The following is a 15,731-nucleotide window of genomic DNA, read 5'->3' as shown; positions in this document are numbered from 1 at the left end:
ACTGTGAAATTCCTCATGCGTTGCATTTTATGAGTATAGGGAATAAACAAGCTGGTAGTCTGGAACCTAAGTTTCAATTGCACTGTGATAAAATTTTGGTGGAGCACACAGTGGTGCCATTGACTGCCTCAATTCAAACATGCCTATCTTATGTTCGACAAAATGTCCCAACACATTCGCCGCCACCAAAACCACCAGATTGTGCATTATTGAACCCTCTACTATCACTTGAATTGCCTAATGGTGTACCAGTTGAGAACCACTTAATGTCACCACCACCGCTGAAACCACCGGATCACAATTTTCAATTGAAGCAAGGAGAATTTCAAGTGACGCAGATACCCGCAGTGCCTCCGCTGCCTCCTGAACCTCCAGATTTGTGTTTTGGTGGAGTTTCCATTTTGAGGCCTTATTGCACATCACCTTATCATGCTTATCATATTCTTAGGCGTGAGAATCTTTTCGAGCAATTTCATGCATATAATTACTCGAACATAATTTTACAGTTGAATTCAGCTTTTGCACAAACCGTGGTAGAATTATTTCCTACATTCCTAGCTCCACGGATAGTTACACCTTGGACCCATCTAATTGAATCTGCAACTTTAGTTTTTACAACATCTACAAAGCACCGAACTGTTGGCAGCAAATGGAACAGTTTACTTGAGTTTAGTCATTACATGCATTGTTATATTCACAAATTTGATAGCAATGTTTCATCAGAACAATCACCGACTGCAATTGTTGTTCCCAATAATAGTGCAAACCTTGCTATCTTGATTGAAAAATGGCTGCACAAAATGAAGTGGTGTACCTCATTATGTGGCAACACAATCCAATTAATTGAGAATCTTCAAGCTACTTTAAATGCATATGTGTTGTTACATAATTGTGGGGTCTGTGACATGTCTAAGATGATTTTAGATTGTTCTAATTATCTAATTGTGGGGTATATCAAAACTGGTGTATTAGAGAGAAAAGTATTGCTATCTTTTGAGCTTGTTCCTAAATGTTGGATGGTTGTGATGATACATGTAGATTATGGAGATTTTGATTTTATGAGATTGAATGGTGGTTGTGCCTACTGTGTTTTGAAGTTGAAGAAAAGAGACATCACCTCCTATTCAAGTTCAAATGTGCTTAGTCAATTTAATTTGATTCACTATTACTTATGGACTACTCATCTTTCTATTTGGTTGTCTAAATTCAATATTCAAGGGAACATTGGTGATAGTTATGGTCTTTGTGTGCTGGTGGAACATGTTTTATTTTATCACTTGTGTGCAAACTTTGAAGGCCTCAATGGTGAAAACAAGTGTGAAAATGAAGGTTGTATTTTGGATATTGTTGCAACACATGTGGAGTATTTTTTTATGAGCCACAAGAAGTTCCACAAGCTGTTTGGATTTTGGTTATGGCTGCTAGGTGATAATCTTATTTTTCTTACTACGCAGTCTAAGAAATGGGAACCGGGTGGTGATGGTTCGAGGATTCTTTGCAATTCAAGCAATGGGATCCGGGTAAAATTTGTGTTGTGATCAATTTCTACAACCTTGAGGACAAGGTTGGTTTTAAAGGGGAAGGTATTGTAATGAACCCACCATATTGGATAGGCCCAAATAGGAGTTAGTCAACTTAAGCCCAAATAATGAGACTATGTGGAGACATGAGTTACTATTAATAGGGTAGTAGGAGTATTTTGTGAGTTATGTGAATTGTGAAGTTTGATATTCTCTCCCTCTAAACTCTCTATGTTCACATCTTGTATCCTTCCACTCACTAGAGTTGGATTTAATTTTCAGAAAATTCAATACAATTTCCCTTGTCCTTATCCTTTCAATTTTAGTATCATTACATATTTTGCCCCTTCCCATTCCTCCAAACATAACACACATCATTAAACAATTTGCACCTTTATAAGCTAGACACATTTCACTATCATTCCATGCATATTGCCTTGCTCAATTTGGCTATTATAGTGATATCCTCTTCCATTTTCCACCATGTCACCTGCTGAAAATAGTCTCAAAAAGTAAAACATTTTTTCCCTTTTTTTATAAATTTGTTTATGATGCCACATTTAAGTGTGCTATACTTATCGTGTGTTCTTTCCATTTGTGTAGGATTAAGGAAGTCATACCTGATGGTGTGCATGTCTTTCTCGACGAAACTCTTTTTGCTTATGTGTCATCTTCACAAAACTCAAAATTTTTCTAAATATTATGTACATTCCTTTTGTTTCCTTCACATACTAATTAATTGAATGATTTACCTACTAATTAATAATTAATAATTAATAATGGAGCATTATTATTATAAATAAAAATTGTTATGAAAGGTGAAAGATCACCCCTTTTAATGTTATTTTAATTTATTTTTCTTAACCTTTCAATCCCTTACTTTTATGGCCTAAGTCATATGATAAGTTGTAAATTTTTTGAAACGGTGCACCCTTTTAATATTAGCAACCATTTACTATTTTCCTATCAAAAGATCTTCTTAGCCTTTCAATTCCCACAAAAAAATTAAAACGTGGCATTAATTGACTATATATATGTGCCTTATGAACAATTCCTCGGTAGATATGACTGTGTGAACTTTCAATTTGAGAGATGTGTGTATTGTAGAAGGAGAATAATAATCAAAGGTTTGTATTTTCATTTTGTGTCCTTTTTTCTTCATGATAATCAACGGATGATGTTACTCTTTTAATTTAAGCACATACCAGTTCATGTTTCGTGTAGCTTTCTGAGACGTGCAAATGGAGTGATTGATTGGTATCGCAACACATAAAGTGTAACATTTAACCTGGAAGTGGAATGTGCACGTTTGAATACAAGTTATACCATCGGGAACTTTAGTAAGTTGTCATAAAATTTAAAAATATAGTTGTACAATTGTAGAATTTGATATATTGTTGTGGTATTAATTTCATTCCAAAACTTTTTTTCAGGCTTCTTTGGATTGAGCTAGATAGAAGACATGGATATGTATGATGACAACATAAAATGATAATAATTGTTTGCTATGTAGAGGGGTAGCAATTCTATGTATGAGGTGGATATATAGTGTCAACTTTTATGATGTAGGAACTCTCTTGATTTGTAGAAAAAAATCTTCTCAATCTCTCTTATATAGTCTGGTAATTGTTTACTATATGTAGAGGGGAAACAATTGTATCTGTGTTTTGTATGATGTGAGCTTTTATGTTGTAACTCTTTTGGTTTGTAGAAAACCTTTCTCACTTTCTCTTTTGGTTTTGTATGATGTGAGCTTTTATGTTGTAATCTCTAATATTGATGTAATTAAGCTTAAGTTACAAAAAAAATCCACCCTTTCTCATTCTATTAGTCGTTATATATGCTAAAAGCAATCTCATAAATCATAGTGCTTCATCTCATAACAAATAAAATTATAGTGCTTACTAACGAGCACTATAAAAAAAATTATGAAAGGTGAAAGATAACCCTTTTAATGTTGTTTTTTGTGTACTTATTTTGAGTGTCAAACTTTTATGTACAATCACTCCTCATACATATATGGGCATCTGAAATTTATATTTGGAGCTTGGAAGAGTTATTAGGTTTGTTGTAGAAGAATAATAATTTTCTAAAATTTTGTGATCTCATTGTATCTTTTTTTTTCTTCTTCTTTTTCATATTCAACGAGTGAGACATTGTTGCAATGCATGTCAATAGACATTTTTTTTTAACTAAAAGATTGTTATAGGTCAGACTATTATTAAAATTTAAAAAATTGAATATCATATTATTTTATTCAATAAACAAATTATAAAATAAAAATTTTAATTTTTAATGTAAAGACAACTACATTTTTATATAATAGCTAACCTTTAAACAAAATCATCTTATTTCCACATCATGTAAATGCAATTGTAAAAAGAGAATTTTTATTTATTATAATGATGATAGGAAAAAACGAAGTAGAAATGAAAGAGACGATGATTAACAATAACAAATGGTTGTTACCAATTAATTGAGGGAAAAGGAAGAGTTAGTGGTAATTACTTATTAGTATAATTGAAAGGATAACTCTGCCCTTACGTATTCTTTCTATTAAGTTGACATCATTAGCCATATTTATTCATCGTGTGTTTTCAATTTTTATTTTATCAAATTCATAAAGAAAAAAGAAAAAGATATTCTGAATCAATGATTATAAATGCTAGAGGTTCAAGATAAATTTCCCTTATTTATCTGAAGAATATTAGATCATGTATGATTTCTTTTCTCTTTTAAAAAATATATTCTTTTATTAAAAATGTTCTTTTGAAGTCTAACTCTAATATAAAATTTGACAAAGTTGATTTCAAAGCTCTTTAAATATCTATTTTTTGTTTTGTCAAATAAAAACACTATATATTTACCTAAAAATACAAATTGAGTTTATAAAGGTCAAAGACAAGTGTCTATATTTTTTATATACTAATAAAATAATACGAGAAACATAGAGAGGATATAAGTCGATGTTGATCCTTAAAAATATATTAGTAGACTATACTATAGTACGTCTTTATGATAAGTGTTTTTTTACATGCTTAGTGAATTCATGATGTGAACCGTAAGTTGCCAAAATAATGTCAAACCGATAAAAATTAAAATGAATAAGATATTCATAGTGATGAGAATAAAAATATATACCATAAGATATTCATTTTTAGTGCATTTTTTTAAAGTCTCCTTTCGCATGCTTAGCGATCTCATAATCTCATCACTTTGCTTGATCAACAATACGACAAATTTATTCAAGCAGAATGACAATGAAATGTTTCGATAATATTTTGACTTTGTATGGAGATTAAATCTTTCATTTTAATAGTGTTTTGACTTTAATTTGAAATATAATTAGATGATTAAAAATATATTTAATAACCCTATAAAATACTACTTACATTGCATATGCATGACAAAGTTGTTTCGGAAACTCTTTGAATATTTAGTCTAATATAAAAAGCCTCTTTAAAGTATAAAACAATTTAATACTTTAAAATAATTTACCATTAATTAACATGTCATCTTATTCTTATAAATTAAAGGTCAAGACAAGTATCAACCATTTTTTCATATAAGATAATAATAAGGAGATGGGAGTATAATTAAGATAAAGATAGAGAGATACAGAGAAAAATAATCCACTATATTTTCATAAAAACAAAAAATATATTAAAATAAAAATTACACTAATTTGAAGATATATAAATCAAACCCAGAAAAAATAAGATTAATAAAACAAATTTTTAATATAATAAACTAATCCACTGCACTTCTATTAATTCTATATACGTACACCTGAACGACACATTGTCTGTATTTAAATCAATTTTTATCTATCTATCTATCTATCTATATTATAGATTCACTTGAATGAAGAAAAAAAAATAAAAAATATTTTAAAAGTCACTTTTATAATCAAAGAATAATTCAACACATCTAAAAAAATTATTATTTTTAATACAATTTATTATAAAACACATTTTTTTTTTAAAAACATTCTAATCAAACCCGTGCAACGCACGGGTTGAACACCTAGTATATAGCCTAGTCCAGCATCTAAAATGTGGATGATTTTTTTTTCCACAATGCTGGCGTGGAGGATTATTTGCTATCTCATCTTCGGATTTACTACTCCATTTATTGAAACTTTTTCCTTTCGCAAAGTTGTTTCATTGGGCCTTTTTCTTCTTTCCTTTGTGACTTGATTGAACTTCAGTTTTGCTTGTAAAAAATATTCAATTGTGCCTTCAATGATGGATTCAAACCTCTCACGAACAATCACAAGAAGTTTTTGGACTATCCTTGTATCAGAAAACTCAGTTCCAAGAAACCTTACGTTGTTGACAATGCTTAGAAGTTTGTCAGAATACTGCTTGATTGTTTCTGACTCCTTCATCCGCTGCATTTCAAATTCCCTGATCAAATTCAGCACTTGCATCCTTTTGACTTTCTCATTTCCTTCATACTCCTGCTTGAGAAAATCCCAAATTGATTTGGTTGAATTCAGAGTCATAATTCTTGTAAAGATTGCTTCAGAAACAACAGGAAAAAGATAAGATTATGCCTTCGATTTTCACTGCTTTCTCTCTTTATGATTTATGCAAATGTTGGATTGTCCGGTAATGGATCAATGATTTCATCATCCTCATCAGCTTCCCAAATATCATTAGCATCAAGATAAGCCTCCATTCTAGTTGAATGGCCAAATCTTGGATAAATATTTGGGTGTTTAGTGGAACTCTCAACCTCACTAGGCCCTCAAGAAAAAAACTCTGACTATCAACGTTGGAATTCAGAAAAGAAATTGAACAAGAGTTATGAAATTGAAAACTGAAACACACACACACACACACTAATCCATATTCTCAACATTATCTCATTTTATGAGCTGCAGTTCTTCAAGTCTAAGATAACATCTTGTTCAAAAAAAAAAAGTCTAAGATAACATGTTTCTATTAACTTAGTATTTTTTTTTTGTATTAGGCCTATTAATTAGTTAGAGCCAGCTAGTTCAATATTCAGATTAGTGCTTGTACTCTTTATACATTTGAATAATATTTCAGCATACTTTTACACAAGTATATACTTCTATGTTAAGATTAGGATGACCACCATTCAAATTAATCACATAAAGGAAGTTAATACAAACATAATGATATGGTTAATCTTAATCACATATTTATACATGCATGGTTTTATATGGCCATAGCTTTACAATTGAAAACTTTGCATAAGTTAGAGTTCATCATGATATAGTATCTTCTCCAACATTTTCTTCTTCTTACAACTCCAATTGCATTTGGAAGAACACAAAGTGTTGAACAAATTAAGCCTATAAGAATGAAGAGATACAATACTTGAAGTTGAAGGAGACTTTGACAAAACAATAGCATAACCATCATCCATATTATCTGTATCTTCAGGAAAAACTTGCCACAAAAGGCATCCTGCACCACTCCCTCCTTTCTTTGTTGAGTTTAGGATTGAACTGTAAACTGTGCTTATTAGTGTGTCTCTATATGATGAATTGTAGCCGGGATCCTTTGAAGATACGCCAAACTCGGTAAAAACAACCGGCATTCCGAGATACTTTTCAGCATCCTCTATGTGTGCCTCCATCCATGATATTACAAATGGGATATGTGTATCAGCAATTTGTGGTGAAACCCTTTAAACAAAAAAGTTGACTTTATTAGAAACTGTTGTAATTAATATATTCATGTCAAAAGGTGTACATTTTAGGAATTAGATGAATGAAAAACATTATTAAGTGTATATTTCGGTTGACATGAATTTGGTAAAATCAAGTTGGCACCATGTTGAAGCTTCAAAGTGTAATTTTTGTCAAAATTATGGTGGCTAATAGTCTCAAAGTGATTCTGACAATTCCAATCTAGTCATGTTCTAAGCAGACAAAAAATGTTGGCTTAAATAACTCTGCAGCGCTCGTAATATGTGGTTTTAGTCCCTGCAGTTTTTATTTTTTTTCATGAAAATTGATATATATATATGCAAAAGTTTGCATAAATTGTTAGCTTAGCACTAGCAGAAGTTAGTTTTATTATAGTACTCCCTCCGGTCACTATTATAAGCAAAAAACCACTTTTTAAGTTCATTGTAAAAGTAATGTATATCTGGTCTATATTATTGACCAGATACATTACTTTTCAATGAACCTAAAAAGTGGTGCTTTGCTCATAATAGTGACCGGAGCGAGTAACTAATTAGAACAGCTTGACATACTTACCAAGAGTCAGCATACATATGAACAGAAGCAAAGTCCACACCAAGAACTTGATGGTTCCTGATAAAATCAGTTCCAACCTGCTGAGCATATGTATTTGGATTGAATTGAAGTCTATGAGGTGTTGAGGGACCATAAAATCCTTCTAGTCCAATCTCAACCAAATGTTTTGGATCAATTTTCTTCACATGAAATGCCATTTCTTGTATCCAATCCTATAATATATTTATATTCAAGTGAAATTAGTTGATCAATTTGTGATTTGGAGGACATAATAAGAAGTTTACAAGAGGAAAACCTGTAAGGTATCACCAGTGGGATCTGAGTTGCATCTAGGCTCATTCATCAACTCCCATGCAAAAATTGTAGGATCTTCCTTATAAGTGATATTTGTGAATGTATTAACTCTATTGAGCACAGTCTACACAGTGAAAAATAGTAGTCATGAGTATGAAGCAATTTTTCTGCAGTTAAGTCATTGCAGCACAAACCAAACAAGCTTTAAAGTAACCAATTTTAGTTTTGAGCTGTTGTTACAATTAACAAAGGAACTTGCCTTAACATGGGCCTTATAGTAGCTTCTAAGGGTTGAATGTGAGAAGAAGTCATCATCAGATGTCAAGTTTAGGCCAGCCTCTTTGCCCCATTTCACATACTGTGCTTTTCCACCATATGCTTCCCAATTGTTTGCCAATGATAATATCAACCTGATTTTGTATTTCCTTGCTTCACTTACCACAAAGTCCAATGCCTGCCACTCAAATTATAAGTAAAATTTACATCATAAATAATTAACTCCTAACTAGCTGCACTAGCAACTAAACTAGTATATATCTATCTACTATTATCATCATTTTTTTTTATTAACTCTCTGGTTCCCAGGGGAAGGAGCCCTGATAATTCAGAGTTCGGCCGCGAGGTAAGTAAACTCTGCCAACAATTGTTCCAATCAGAAATTGAACTCGGATTCTGCCAAACAATTCTTTCTAGGAGGAGTTTATTAATCACTTGAGCTCAATGTCTTACTTACAATCATCATATTTTCCCATAAACATACTTTGTAATTGGATTTTAAAATAATTAAATTATAATTTAATTCGTATGCATTGTTGACCAATCATAACCGTTAAATCATTAAAAACACTTGACTTTATTCATAACTATTTTTAAAAATAATTCGTCTGATTGATTATGATTTGTTGACATTGCAAAACTTGTTACGTTAACGGTGTATACAAATCAAACTTGTTCAGTTAAGAATTACCTTGAAGATGTCTTCATCATAAACTGAAGGGGATTTCTGTAGGGCTCTCCATTGACCATCATTGAAAGCCCAAGTCCTACAAACTGTCATACCAAATGAGGAAGCTTGTTTGAAGACCTCAGTGACTTTTCCTTTGGTGGAGTCATCTGCAGCAAAAACCATCAACCAGTATGTGTTGAATCCATTTATATAGAATGGTTGATCATTCACCACAAATTGGTTTCCTTTCTTCCCCACCATTTGCCATTCATCCTCTTCCATCTCCAACATTGCTTCACTACTTAACACCATTACAAACACCAAATATAAGTGTCAATGTAAAAAATAACAAACATATAATTGGACACACGGACGGAGCTAAGACACACCGAAAGAGTTTAAATAGAAAATCCAGAGATTAAACTTTGAAAACTAACATAATCACTATTACTAATATTTGTCTATAAAGTAACGAAAATCGAGCTAGACTAGAATGATCCGAGGACAATTCTAATAATAAAAATTGTAAAAAAGTAACATAAAATTGAACTTCTAATTTAAAAATAATTAATTAAAACTCCATACTATAAACAAAATTTTAAGTGAAATAGCTAGAAGGTGCATGATCTTACTCATAACTTGTGATAATTTCTTGGACATGATTTTGGTCTTCATTTAGTACCTCCTCATCAGCCATACTGTTAATAAAAGCATTGGAACTTAGCTGTTTTGTGAGAATCAAAAGAAAGAATAAAAAAAGCATATGTATTCCAAATTTCTCCATTGAAATTGATTAATTACTTAGCTATAATGTTCATATTCTATTGGGCCATGTTATATATAAATTTGAACATATAGGCAAATTCAAATGGTTAGCGGGCAAGTATAAATCACATTGAATATCTAACTTTAAAGTTTAGTAAAAAAGAAAATATCTAACTTTAAAGTAAAGAAAATGTTCTCTATGTTCCAATGTTGATCAATGGTTTATAGAAAGTGATGGATAGAAGTAAAGTTGCAAAAACTTCACCCATATTTCTTTAGGCACTTTCAAGTGAAACTACTTGGCATTAATATATTAATATTAATTAGAGTTAAATATGTTTAAGAATGATATAAATCTGAAGTTTTTTTTTTAAGAATAACTCTCAAGATTATTAAAATATTGATATATTGATTAAACGTAATAACTCAACAAACATCTTAATCAACTCTAGTTATGATATATCCATCACATACATTCATATCCGAGGTTTCTGCCAAAAGCTGTTTGGACGAGTAAAGAGTAACCAGAATTTGAAGAATTATATACAAGGGATTTCCAAAGCATAATAAGAATTCAAGATCAAAAACAAAATTAAAGACAAACCTTAAAAGACTACATTAAATTTTCTATTTTTCAAAAATGTGAGAATCATAACATTGTCACCTCATTAATACCGTAATTCACAGCGGATTTCACTCTATCCGTTTTATCAGCACCGAGCCGGTGATAGCTCGTTCCTCTTTATTGCCTTCACTTGGTAGTGAAACTCTCAACTACAACACAATTTAATGTCACAATTTTAGATTTATATACCAAACAACTACTCCTAAATGCAAAAGAAACTAAGTTCATACTTATAAAGTTAAACTTTACTAAATTTGGCACGCTCTAACAAATGACTCGTCATAAGCAAATCTATTTGGATTGTTGTAGAAAGCGGTGACTCATCTGACACTATTAAACTACACGTCATAAAGAAATTTATTTAGATTTTTGTAAAAAGTAATGACTCATCTAACACTATTAAATGACGTGTCATAAAAAATTATTTAAATTTTTGTAAAAAATGATGACTCATCATATGGAGAAATCCTAGTCCTTTAAATCATTTAGACCTAAAGTTATTATTTTTGGACTCATTGAGACAACACAAGACATTTATCTCTCTTTTTGTTTTATATTTTTTACATATTACATACATTTTAAAAATATACCCAACTTTTTTTTTTGTAAAAATTGCATTTCTCTTTTTTTTTTTTTTACTAACATACTATTATGCTTTGAAAAATACACATAATAATGAATTGGTCTAAGTGATAAGTACCTTATGCCATTAAAAATACACCCAACTTAAAGATTTACATGCATCTAAAGATTTATGATTCTCAGGGTTTTTTTTTTTTATAGGTGGAACAGATGGAATCATTTCTATTATGGGATTAATGAAAATATCATCCGACAAACAGGTATGTATTTGCTCAATTTTTTAGTTTATGTGATTTATGAATATGTATATGTATATATGACCATTATTAATCACCATTACTAAAATCACCCATGGAAGCTTCACTTTTAGCCTGCGGGTGATTTTCTGGACGATGAGTCTTAAAATACAACAAAAGAAACAACTACCAATCGTATCCACACTTTTATTAGGATCACCAATTCCTCGACCCCCTGCAACAAATCTTCGTAATGAAGATTAAAACAAACATGGTTAATTTGTTTTGTGTTTTAAGCTTAATTCATATCACTCCAATTTATAGGACCATAAATTTGGTCTCACATTAAAGAATTAGGTTTGACATTAAGGAATTGAAACAAACTAGTATCCGAACCCGTGCCAAGCACGGGTAAAATATGTGACTAAAAATAAACATTTTTTTTTACAAAATAAAAATTATCACATAAAATATGAATAATAAGTAACGCCGGATATCCATGCCAATAAAAAAATGTCATTCCGTATCATTAAAAATGATTCAAAATTCCAAAAATAAATAATTTACTACTCAAAAATTAGTTTTTAGAATAAAAAGATCAAAGTTTTATTTTTGTGTCTAAACCAAATGTGAAAATATGTTTCTTTAACTAATTTTAAAAGATTTTTTTTTGCGTTAAAAAAATCTTGTGGTATTCGATTATGACTTTTATAAAAGCAAAATAAGGGACTGGTTAGGATTTTAAGAGATTTTAAAAGACTTTTTGTTTATATGATAAAATCTTGTGGTATTCAATCATGGCTTTTGTTTATATTGATTTATCATTCCTGATTGTAAAAGAAAAGTCTTTTAAACTTACTGAGAGAAGATTTACATGTGTGTTTTCAATCTATTAATTCTTAATTCATCTTTAAAAGACATATCTTCTTATAAGTATCTTATTTACATCAAGAGTTTCGAAAGATTAATTAAAAAACGTCTATCCTATGTTTAATTTACTTCATCTTCTTTCAATTATTTAATTCATCTTTCTTATATCATAAGGGAACAATAATCTTGTCAAATAAACTCGTAATTTTTCTTTTTCATACAAAATTAATTACATTTTTTTAATTTGTATGGAATGGTCAAAACGACTTATATATAATTTGAAATGCAATATTTGACTCATACACCTATATACCATATGCCTCTAAGCCAAAAGTAGAAATAATATTTTGAAATTTGTGTATTCAACTTTTTTAAAATTAATTCTTTTTACTATAGTGTTTAATACAAAATTTATATATTTAGATACTTTATCCAGTGCCCTTAAAGCACAAGTTAACGTGATTATTTAATAATTTCGTAAAAATTTACATCATACATATGAACTCTATTTTTTATATAAAAAAAATGATAAACTTGCTAACAAAATTGATGATAAACATCATTCATGTGAGGGTTAACACAAAATAAAATCATTCCAATTAAGAAATTGTAGTTAACTCTTCTTATTTCCCCTTTCGCTTCTTAGCAGGTCTGAAAATATATACAAAAGAGATTATTTTTCTTTAGCATTATAAAGAGAACATCCAAATCTATAGCCTCAATCCTCTAGAAATATACTTATATACTTATTCATATCAAATATAATCTCGAGCCTCGCCATGTTGAGATTTGAATTAACAATAATGGTTCTTGAAAACTATGCATAATCTCTACAATTGAGTCATGACAGCGCAGTTTGTAAGCAACTTGACATATCTGTCATTTACTTAACGTGAAGAAAGGGATAAGTTAAGTAAGAGAAATGATAAATTGCAAATACGCCTACCCTGCAACCTATCCAAGGGATCTAAACTTTCTAATCTCAGTAACATTAAACTGAATAGTTCTTTAAAAGAAAAGCATACCAACAAAAACAGGTCCCTTAAACTCTTATGATGTGCTTGAAATGTCAAAGAAGACATCCTTAAAAAAATAGGTCCCTTAAACTCTTTTAGTGTGCTTGAATTGAATCAACAATGACGAAAACATTGCACTGCAATAATATAAATTAATAGAAAAGCTATTGACTATGCTTTCTTTTGTAGTGATCTTTTGAAGAAAATATTTCATTGATGCAAGGATAGTGTCTATAGCTGGACCCTTAAGTGGCACCCGACCTCCTGAAAATTATAGCAATTTCTAATTATTACATAAACTGCTAGACATAAATGATATGCTACAAATTTCAAAATTTCAAACATTTTCTGCCAAGGTAGAAGGATTATATGTAAGACAAACATGTTATTTGTACCTCTTCGACAGAAAATGTTGCACTCTCTAGTTATTTCTCTTTTAACAACTTTGGCTAATTTAGTTTAAGACCTAAGTGTATACATATTTTCTATTACTATAAATACATTGTGTATGTCTGCTTATATGTCTTATTGTGTTTCCTTGTCTGAATTTATTAGAGAAAGTGATCATTTCAAGTTCATATCTGGTATTGAGGAAGATTTGCAGCCAAAACACCACAATTCCATTCTAGTTCATATTCCTTAAGACTGCAGTGGACCATTGAATACCAAATTGAAGGTTTGAATTAAATATAGTGTATTCTAAACCATTGGACAATTGAATTCTTTCATTTATCTGATCACAATATATTTTTCAATTTCTTGAAAATCCCAATATAATAAACTACATTACATAATTATAAAAAAGAAACTAAATCATATAGATTATCCTATAACTCCTACAAAAATAAATCCAATGGATATTGGACCTTTGCAATGGGGAACTACACTCAGGTAATATATATATATCATGATGAGAAGGGATTGAATCAATTTTTTTTACAATTACACGCGATACAGTTTTCATTGTGTATCAATGAGATTTATAATTAATAAAAAAAAATTGACATAAATGTGATTTATAATTGACATAAATGTTTACCAATTTAAAATTAAAAAATATGCAATCAATAAATCGTTTTTTACTGATAGCATAAATTAAGGAGTTCAGATATGGTGGAATGCTAGGTCGGTCAACATGTAATAATTGTGAATATTAATACACTAATTATCAAATCAAAGAGAAGAGAGGATTATTGCAAGCATGTCATGTGGTAGTAGAGAAGAATATTAATACACTAATTATCAACATCGCTCTTCCTTGAATTTAAATTACATACTTTTTTCTTCTTTTTTTAGAATTTTCAGACATATTCTAATTAAAACATGCCTTAATTGTAAACCAAAAAATAATTGTTAAAACCGAAAATAATTCATTGGATGAAATTAATTTAATATGATATTTAATTGTTTTGTTTTTGACTAAGTGAGAATTAATTGTTAAATGCACAAGAGAAAAGAATCATCTTTATAATGTCATGTGTACAAATTTCTTTGAAAAAATGGTTCCAAATAATATAATAATAGATTTTAATTTAATTTGTTGTCATCTATTTTTCAATTTAATATGTTTATGATATTCAATTCATTTTTTTTTTCAATTATATATGATCACCTACAATATCATATTTATATATACTATATATAGCATAGTATATTTTTTTTATGTCGTATATAATTCTTCACATTAATAATTTGCTAAATCATTTCAATTTTTTGCTACTAATTTTATTTCTCGTTATATACCTCACCTCAATTTCAAATATTTTCTTTTAAATATTTCCCTTTTTTATTGGTGATGCCTTTTCTTTTTTCTGATTATCGTTATACTTATAGTTTTTTTCAAGTAAAATGGGAATAACTTTACTTGAATTCTCTCAATTTTAATTTCATGTCTCAATATTTATGTTTCAGCACACAAAACTCTTTTGAGGTTGGTTTAACATTTAGTGTCAATAGATTTAACTCTTTTTTTATTCAACCGAAGAACATATTATATTAAAATGAAAAAACACTCAACATTAGCACAAAGCCTGTTTTATTTTATTAGAAATTAGTAAATAGAAACTGTATATATTATTTTATTCTATTTTAAAAATAAAAAAAATACATAATACATAAATTATTTTATTAATTAATATTTAGCAACAAAATGGTTAGTTTAGAGTGCAGTAAACAATATATTATCAATCAAAAGGTTTGATTGTTCATCTTTTCGTAACCACTTTTTCCACTAACATCTACGCAAGAAATATTTTTCTACAAAAAATCTAGATTAACAGTATGCCATTATTGTTTTCAATTTTGCGACTCATCCCAAGATGTTCTTGATATTCCTGAAAAAATAGATGAAGAAAAAATCATCAAAAGATTAAAAAAATAGAAAAAGAAGAAAATAAAAGTAAACACAACAAATATAAGTTAGAAAGAGAAAAGAGTTAGAAAATGAATGAGATGAAATGCTCACACAAAGATCATATTTATAGAGAAAAAAATGGGCATGTGCAATTAAACTCATTAAAAACACATATATTGATTCTTTTTCTAATTTTAAAAAATAATGATTTTTTTAAGGATAACAATTATTTGACTTTTACACACATTAATTCACTATTAATGAAAGGCATATGTATTCCATT

At 29.4% G+C, this 15,731-nt stretch overlaps 2 protein-coding genes and 1 long non-coding RNA gene across 5 annotated transcripts; 1 reads left to right on the top strand and 2 right to left on the bottom strand.

The window, feature by feature from the left end:
• The first annotated feature begins 2,513 nt into the window (after window positions 1-2,513).
• Window positions 2,514-3,230, top strand: LOC123892854. 2 transcript variants are annotated; one of them, XR_006803289.1, is made up of 3 exons: window positions 2,514-2,647; window positions 2,745-2,860; window positions 2,954-3,230. It is a non-coding gene; the product is annotated as an uncharacterized LOC123892854 (long non-coding RNA). The 2 variants fall into 2 exon arrangements; XR_006803288.1 differs by having other exon boundaries at window positions 2,539-2,647; window positions 2,729-2,860.
• Window positions 3,231-5,622: 2,392 nt separating this feature from the next.
• LOC123891928 lies at window positions 5,623-6,027 on the bottom strand. The gene has a single exon (XM_045941792.1). It carries the CDS (start codon window positions 6,025-6,027, stop codon window positions 5,623-5,625), a length of 405 nt encoding a protein of 134 aa, XP_045797748.1.
• Window positions 6,028-6,634: 607 nt separating this feature from the next.
• Window positions 6,635-10,006, bottom strand: LOC123892853 (mannan endo-1,4-beta-mannosidase 6-like). Of its 2 annotated transcripts, none has more exons than XM_045942736.1 (6): window positions 9,634-10,006; window positions 9,023-9,302; window positions 8,315-8,509; window positions 8,057-8,179; window positions 7,762-7,973; window positions 6,635-7,182 (listed from the first exon to the last, which is right to left on the bottom strand). In XM_045942736.1, the coding sequence occupies exons 1-6, from the start codon at window positions 9,783-9,785 to the stop codon at window positions 6,750-6,752; spliced, it is 1,395 nt and encodes a 464-aa protein (XP_045798692.1). In that variant the 5' UTR covers window positions 9,786-10,006; the 3' UTR covers window positions 6,635-6,749. The 2 variants fall into 2 exon arrangements, with proteins under 2 accessions (XP_045798692.1, XP_045798693.1); XM_045942737.1 differs by having other exon boundaries at window positions 9,023-9,299; window positions 9,634-9,822.
• Window positions 10,007-15,731: the final 5,725 nt, after the last annotated feature.

Source organism: Trifolium pratense, linkage group LG6 (assembly GCF_020283565.1).
Source record: "Trifolium pratense cultivar HEN17-A07 linkage group LG6, ARS_RC_1.1, whole genome shotgun sequence".
Lineage (NCBI taxonomy): Eukaryota > Viridiplantae > Streptophyta > Magnoliopsida > Fabales > Fabaceae > Trifolium > Trifolium pratense.
This window is presented reverse-complemented; position numbering and strand designations above follow the sequence as displayed.

Coding starts and splice junctions, on each gene's coding strand:
- LOC123892853 (XM_045942736.1), bottom strand. CDS start 9,785: ATGGAGAAATTTGGAATACATATGCTTTTTTTATTCTTTCTTTTGATT. Junction 8,180..8,314: donor ACTATAAGGCCCATGTTAAG/GCAAGTTCCTTT, acceptor TTCACTGTGTAG/ACTGTGCTCAATAGAGTTAA. Junction 7,183..7,761: donor CATATGTATGCTGACTCTTG/GTAAGTATGTCA, acceptor TTTTGTTTAAAG/GGTTTCACCACAAATTGCTG.
- LOC123891928 (XM_045941792.1), bottom strand. CDS start 6,027: ATGACTCTGAATTCAACCAAATCAATTTGGGATTTTCTCAAGCAGGAG.